Source organism: Salvia miltiorrhiza, chromosome 7 (assembly GCF_028751815.1).
Source record: "Salvia miltiorrhiza cultivar Shanhuang (shh) chromosome 7, IMPLAD_Smil_shh, whole genome shotgun sequence".
Taxonomy (NCBI): domain Eukaryota; kingdom Viridiplantae; phylum Streptophyta; class Magnoliopsida; order Lamiales; family Lamiaceae; genus Salvia; species Salvia miltiorrhiza.
The window spans coordinates 4851744-4859712 of record NC_080393.1 but is presented as its reverse complement, the minus strand read 5'-3'; the positions used below and the strand labels follow the sequence as shown (position 1 = coordinate 4859712).

Sequence of the window (7969 nt, the reverse complement as noted above, 5' to 3'; positions counted from 1 at the left end):
TGGTTGCAATTGGGTGGGGCATTACGTTGCATCAATGCTCCAAAGACTTGTACATTTTGGTGTGTTGACTTCAAAAACCTAATCCCTCCAGCTTCACTCATTTTTTTCCGTATATTTTTGACTAGTCATCCTAACTCCTATAATCATAGTCAAATTTATAATAATTCTGTCTTTTAGTAAATAAAATTTATTTTATAAATTAATTAAATAAAAAAACATTTATCAAATTTTTTGACTCAAAATAAAAAAGAGTTAGTAGATTTTACTTTTTTCTATAATATTTACTTTCCTTATCAAAAAAAAGATTTTACTTTTTTCTTATCTATAGATATTTTTTATAATATTTATATTATTTAGAAAAAATAAAAAAATAGAATATGAACAAAATAATAAAACTAGATAAATTTCTTTTTGTTTTGAACTGAAAAATTTGAATGGGTTTTCTTTTTAATCAGTTTATGACTAGCCACACTATGATCAAATAATACACCACTCTTTTGAAAAGTAATGGTTATCATTTTGTTTTCCTGAGTTAGGTAATATAATGATTATGTCATTATTTTGTTGGAGAAGTTTTTTTTATGTGAACAAATAAATAATTTTAATAATCGTACGACAATGAAGAAAAATTGATATGGTCATTCAATATCCACACCATATTTTCTTTATAACTAAACAAATGAGATTTTGTGGATAGAAAGAAAGAGAACAAATAAACCAAACATGTTGAGAAATCAAAGTCGAAGATTTGTGAAAATATTTTATCTCTTTCCTCGCAGCCCCATATTCCGCACATGAGGTTCTCTCTCTCTCGTCGCATGTGGCCAGTTCTTCTTTGTATGTTTCTTTTAGTTTGGCACTCTTTATTTTTGTTTAATTTAATTAAGTCGACGAAGACTTCATAAGAAAAGGAAATTTTTTATTATTAAATTTGGTTAAAGTAATCTAACTAAGTGTCGAGACGATATGATGTAAAACAATTCAACATCATATCACTGGTGTTCGAGTACTGAATTGATAGTTTAAGATTATCAAGTTTTGAATGTATAGAGTTAAGTCACAAATTGATAGTTAACTTCGGATCTTGAGTTGATATAATTCACAAGTAAGAATTATTTTAATTCTTGCATGGGTCACTTACCATGTATATAGGTGAATTTGTCACATACATGAAAGGCTGGAAATTTTTAAGAATGGAGATTAAAATAATTTGTGATAACTCACATAATAAGTATCCAACTAGATGAAGTGTGATCGAAGAAATCACTAATGTAATCATTCACGTGCGAGTCATATATATGCATTAATCAGAACAAATAGGGTCAAGTGCAAATTCTGTTGCACATGAATTATGTATGCATGTTTAAGGTATCGAGGAAATCACCGTATTATTTAATATTTTTTATTTTGAAAATAATAATAGTATATAAAAAGTTTTGATTGCGCATTTAAGGATTTCTTAATTGGTTATCTCACCTATTGCATTTATTAATAATTTATTCTGTCACTCCCAAAATAAAAAGGAATAATAATGGGCCACAAACTTGTGGATTGAGACAATATAGTAGAAGTTCGGTTATTTTCGATTTTATTCATCATTTAAATTTTAGTATTTCTTAAATTTCTAATGTAATTGGAGGTATTAATGAGCAACTACTTGTATGTTCGATATCCAATTATTTTCGATTATAAACGATTCAGCCCATCTACACCTTCGTTAAGCAGTTTCAACTCAAAATTTATAAAAGTGAATTGGGCTTAGCAGTAGCCCAATTCTCACCCCAGCCCAATATAATTTTGCAACTCTTTTCGTGATTTATCAAAGATGACCTCAATACATTTATGCAGCCAGCATGTAGAAGAGACCTCACCATAACTCAAATGGTGAGAAAATATCACCGCACGCAGACCAGAAACACTATGTGTATGAGACCTTAACACTACAATACAACACCGCACGCAGACAAGAATACAACATTACTTAAAATGGAAAAACATCACCACACGCAAAATTAAACTCAAGACATCTCACAAAAAAGAGTCTTTAAGTGTCATTAAGACCCAACTATACAATATGTAGAAAATTAGTTTACGTTTTAGTGTTAGGAATTGAAATTTTGAGACTCCCACGATGTTAATTTCGACTTTAAACTCACGTTGAAGATAATTGAAAGAGTAACTTACTATAAATTATAGGATTAAATCTTAATTACAACTGTTCAGAGTTCGAATTGAATTTATAATTATAACTAAAATTATGTAATTATCTCTTTAAAAAATACGTTTATTCTAAACACTTTTAATATCATCAATAAATTTGCCGATAGCAAAATTTAGCTACTAATTATCAAACTAAACAAATGAAAACAAAGACAATTTAATAAACAAAATAATAAATTGTGATGCAAAAACCATATCCACAAAAAATGTGGAAGAAATTTTTAAAATCCAACAATCACTTTCAAGTGGCGACAAATACTCATCCAAATTGAAGAAAATTTTTGCTCATAACAATTCAAGCCACATATTATCCTTCTACAAAAGAAAAAGAAAAAGAAAAAGAAAAAATGCCAAATAAAAATTAAAGAAGAATCCCGCCATTGATAACTTCCAATCTAATTCGCGAAAACTTCGACGTTGCATATTCGGCTGCAGAATTTTCCCGAATTTTCCAAATGGAAGTGATTTTGGGAAGCTCCGCCGCCCCATCTTTCACGGTCTGCTATTCCCGCAGAAATCCCACTGCTTACTCTTCCGAGGTGCCCTTTTTCTTCATCGAATTCTTGAATTTTTTGTTGTGTTAAAATGGAGATTCATCGTGATTTACTACGTACAATATTTCAGCTCTTCGTTTCATTTAGTTCTGTCTAGCTTGGAAAGATATAGTTGTTTTTGTTAAAAGGATTTGTTGATTTTATCTGTTAATTGAGCTGTTCAATACTTCAATTAAAAACGAGGATGAAAAATTACAAGAAAAAAAACTGGCCATTGTAAACTTGATTGTGAAATGTGCATTCACAAGATTTGTGGATCGAAATGGGACTAATAATTTGATGCAATTAGAAATTCTATAAGTCTCCTTTTATATTCAAGATCATTGTTAGTGTCGAAGCTGTTGAATGATTTCATTGACTGAGAAAAGATTTTAGTTTTTAACACTGGTTTATCTTGAGCAATGAAGCCCTCATATTTGCTAGGAAAAAAAAATCGATGCCTTCAGGTGCTTCTCTTGAACCATTTTCCAGTAAAGAAGGGTGGAAGCTGGTATTTGAAGAGTAAAGAACGAAGTACTGCAATTTGTTTCTCATCTCAGTCTCCTGATCGGAGCAACATATACAAGAATTTCCCCCGGTCGTTTTGGTGGCTCGATAAGAGATTTGTGCTGCATTGTAGTTTTTTTGGCCTAAAGACCGAATGCATCCCCAGGCTCAGGAAAATTTCCATTAGCCTACGGAAAGAAGTGAAACATGCAGAAAGGCTTAACAATTTCATTCCTTCGTTTTCTCTCCATCTTATAACTGGAGTGATGCTTTTCATGACATTAGGTGCCACGGTCACCAAGACTCCATCATGTAAGTTTGATAGGTTCAGCAAATTGGTTTCCTTTGAGATTAGATTTATTTGGATTTACCTCTCCTATTGTTTCATGGTCTAATGCTTTGCATTTCATGTAATGTAGGGGCCCTCACTGAAGAAAATCTTCTGTTTTTGGAAGCATGGAGAGCAGTAGACCGTGCTTATGTTGATAAGACTTTCAATGGGCAGAGTTGGTTTAGGTATAGGGAAAACGCACTGCGCACTGAACCTATGAACACAAGAGAAGAGACTTGTAAGTGTCTTGTCCTGCAACTCAGATAATAGTATACTATCTATGATTGAGAACATTAATACTAGATGAATTCTCGATATCTATGGGAGCAAAGAAAGAAGATAGATACATAAATTCATTAATAGGCTCACCCCATAAGTTACTACCTTTTTAATGAGAAAATATCCATCTTACCTTTGACAACTGTGTGGTTTTAAGATTAGGGAAACCATTTTAATGTACTGAATATTATTTTGTTGATAACCCTAATACATTTATCGAAACCATCCTTTCATTCTTTCTTTCTTTTTTTTAGGGGAAAACATTTTCGGAATCTGCCCCTTATTTAGTTGATTGGTTAGATGTCCTGTTTTTCGCAGTCAGAGATTTCAAGACACTAGGTGAGAACCTTGGCACAAAGAAAAGCTATTGATTAACTATTCACTTCGACAGATAAAACCTTTATTTGTTCTCTGTAAATTTCAACAGTGTGGAGAAATTACATATTATAGTATGCCAATATCTTGTTAATGTAGTTTTCGAGGTGGTATCTCATATTTGTGCGACTATCTCATTATTTGACTCTGGGCTTATGCTCAATGGCTGAACTGAACCTCTTCATATTTAACTGTTTCTTTTTCTTTATTGTTGAACTGAAGATGCTGCTATAAGGAAGATGGTCTCTACTCTAGATGACCCTTTTACCCGGTTCTTGGAGCCTAAAAAGTTTAAGAGTCTGCGGGTACAGGCTTCTTGCTCTCATCTTTGTACATAAGCTCGTCTTTCTTCATTAATCTTGATAGAGCTTTTCAGAATAGAGTCTTTTATCGATTTCTGAGCTTGGAGAACATGTTCATAATCCTTTGAAGGCAGTCAGGAACACGAAGTACTCTTACTGGAGTTGGGTTATCTATAGGATACCCTAAGAAAGATTCATCGGATTCTGGACTGGTGGTTGTTTCAGCTGCTCCAGGAGGTCCAGCGTATAAGGCTGGAGTTTTGTCTGGGGATTTTATCCTTGCGATTGATGATGCTAGTACAGAAAGCATGGAAATATATGACGCTGCTGAGCGCTTGCAGTAAGTTACTTCTAACTCAACCCTGCAATTGATGGCTAATGAGTGAGGTCTTTATTTGTTTTATTTTATTTTTATATTATGTAAGTACCCCCCCCCCCCCGGTCCCCTCTTGAAGCATGTAAGCATTTATTTTGAATTTAAGAGTAGAAAACAAAAGAACTGAAAAAAGGAGGAATCTCTTTGTCAAGATTTATTTTTTTGGATAACATTTTTTCTCCCTCATTTTTCGTATTTAGAAAGCGTTGGTCACTTTTTTTTGTAATGCTTCTTTTTCACTTTTGCATGTTTTGCAATTAATGAGCAGGGAAAAAATATAAAGATTCCTCATTAAATCCCAGATATCTTGAATTCCATCCTTGGAAGTCATAGCACTTTACTTAGGGGCCTTAACTATATTTATGCTATGCCAATTAAAGTATAAATTACCTGACTGGTCTGAGTATCTAAACTTTCTATTCAAGCGCGTGTTGTTCGGCTGATTGAGAACAAATTATGCTACATATATATCTGAGTGACTTAACGAAAGCCACAACATTTGTAGTACTCGTAGGCTAGCAGAGTAAAATGGGAGCCTCCCCACAACCCTAGGAACCATGCAGTTTTTTTATATTTAATTTACTAAATGATTGTTTCACAGGGGACCAGAAGGAAGTAAAGTGGAGCTAGCTGTACGCCATGGTTCTGAGACAAGGCACCTATTGTTAATGTACGCATATGATCTTTGTTGAAAAAATTATGTCCTCAATATTCCATTGATTTTTGTTTGCAACATATGGGTTATAAATTCATTTCTTATTTTTAAGCATCCAACTTGAATAGAATTTTTCTAGAGTTCTCTAATAAATTCTGAAAATTAAGATATTTTTCTATGTGGCTGTATTTAAGCTTGAAGATAATGCACAGTGACCTGTGTAGTGTTGAATTTTCAAACTGTAACTATCACTAGTGGCTGCGTTTCAGACGAGAGAAAGTTCTATTAAATCCAGTGAAGTCCCGAGTATGCAGACCTGCTGGTTTGGGAGAGGATGGTCCTCTGGTTGGATATATAAAACTTACGTCATTCAGCCAAAATGCTTCTGGTACACATTTCTATATCTCGTGAATCTAGCTTGCCTCTTGATCTTAAAGCTGTGGACTTACAATATCATATATATTCTCTATTCTAATATTCTCTTTATCCTTCTTGCTTACCCATGTAAATTGGAATGTCTTTTCTCTTTTGGCTGTTTGAAATTTTTTGCTTCGAATTGTCTTTTATGCATAAGTGGGCCATGATATTGTACATAAAATTGGTGTCTGCAACTTTTTTCATGATTTCGTAAGCTCTCATGGCTGGTTCTTTGTAGGTGCTGTGAGGAAAGCAATTGAAACATTGAGGGGGAACAATGTAAATTCCTTCATTCTGGATCTCCGGGATAATAGGTGACATGCTCTAAACATTCCTTAGATCACAATATAGTCCTTAGGTCGCATTTCTGAATTCTTAAAATTTGTTGCAGTGGCGGCCTGTTCCCTGAAGGAGTTGAAATTGCTAAAATTTGGTGAGTTTCCTCTTTTTGTGCGATTGGTTGTCAAAATCTTTCTTTTTCATTCCTTCTTTTTTGAGCCCGGATGTGTATATTATTAGAAAGAAAAGACAGAGAAAGAGAAATAAATTTACAAGCAGTGTATTTCTCCGTCTGCAAAATGAATCTCAGTGTCTGCTAAATGAACCACTAAAAATAATGATGATGATAACTGAAATAATTACTAGTTAAAAGCTCTCAGTAAGTTCAGTTCTGCTCTAATCTTAACATTCTTGGAGACTGAAAGCTCATTAGATATCACTGTATAATTCTTGGAGAAGCATAAGATCTTACTCGGTGCTGGTCTGATTAGGTTGAACAAAGGTGTGATCGTATACATCTGTGATAGCAAAGGAGTTAGAGATATATACGAGACAGATGGAAGCAATGCAGCAGCACCTTCAGAACCCCTAGTTGTGCTGGTATGTCAAGTTTCCACTTTTCGCGTTTCTTTTGTCCGATCATGGTTTAGCATATTGTCAATGCCTTTATAGCATGACATTTCACATATCCTCCTATAAAATCAGTTCATAATCTTTAAGGCAATCATAATGTTTAACATTTATTTTAGGAATTAGGTAAAGGAGTTGGATATAATATGGATAATTTCCCATTTACAACCTTTTGACAAAATTTTCATTTTCGACCTAACTTTCAATTTCTTTGTAATCAAAGCTCGCCCAAATTTTCTAGCAACCAATACTTTCAAATTCATGTTGTTTATGATCGGCCCTTGACATAATGCCTCCGTAGGTCAACAAAGGAACTGCGAGTGCAAGTGAAATTCTAGCTGGTGCTCTCAAGGACAACAAGCGCGCCGTCCTTGTTGGAGAACCTACATACGGAAAAGGGTAACGACCTGCTCATCATCGTCTTATTCCCACTTCATGAAATCTGATTGCCAATGCTGACAAATTGTCCCATTACTTCTGCACAGTAAAATTCAGTCGGTTTTTGAGCTCTCGGATGGTTCTGGCTTGGCTATAACTGTTGCCCGTTACGAAACACCTTCCCACATTGATATTGATAAGGTTGCTCTCTCTCTCTCTTTGCGAAAATCCACCATTAACTTATCATGAACGAACTTCTTATTCGTCGTTCTTGTTAAGGTTGGCATAATTCCAGACCGGCCCCTACCTGTTTCGTTTCCTAAAGACGAAGATAGTTTCTGTGGGTGCCTTCAAGATCCTGCGTCTGCTTGCTACTTCAACAAGGTGGAGTTATTCTCCAGATGATGCTTGCATATAAGGTTCTTTTAGGTTAGATTTCTTCATTCTTTTGAGCAATTCATTGCATGAGCTATGATTACTAGGTTAGATTTGGTATGTAAATCAGCCATGGGTAAAGAAATTTCATAGCTATGAAGATGGTTTGTATATTTTGCAGTCTCTGTTGCATTCTACTCATCAATTTTAAGTGTTGCATGTATCAAAGTCCAATTTTGAAATGTTTACCTACTTCGATATTAATTGTCAAACATGATAGAGATTTATCAAGTACGATTTCGAGCTGGTTAA

The 7969-nt window shown here is 34.0% G+C and overlaps 1 protein-coding gene across 2 annotated transcripts; it reads left to right on the top strand.

The window, feature by feature from the left end:
* Positions 1-2503: 2503 nt before the first annotated feature.
* On the top strand, positions 2504-7948 carry LOC130991810 (carboxyl-terminal-processing peptidase 2, chloroplastic). Of its 2 annotated transcripts, none has more exons than XM_057916217.1 (13): positions 2504-2759; positions 3221-3572; positions 3680-3829; positions 4468-4550; positions 4682-4887; positions 5525-5593; positions 5848-5966; positions 6234-6309; positions 6387-6428; positions 6766-6874; positions 7206-7303; positions 7390-7483; positions 7562-7948. In XM_057916217.1, exons 1-13 carry the CDS (start codon positions 2676-2678, stop codon positions 7685-7687), a joined length of 1608 nt encoding a protein of 535 aa, XP_057772200.1. In that variant the 5' UTR covers positions 2504-2675; the 3' UTR covers positions 7688-7948. The 2 variants fall into 2 exon arrangements, with proteins under 2 accessions (XP_057772200.1, XP_057772199.1); XM_057916216.1 differs by having other exon boundaries at positions 2508-2759; positions 3182-3572.
* The last annotated feature ends 21 nt before the right edge of the window (positions 7949-7969 follow it).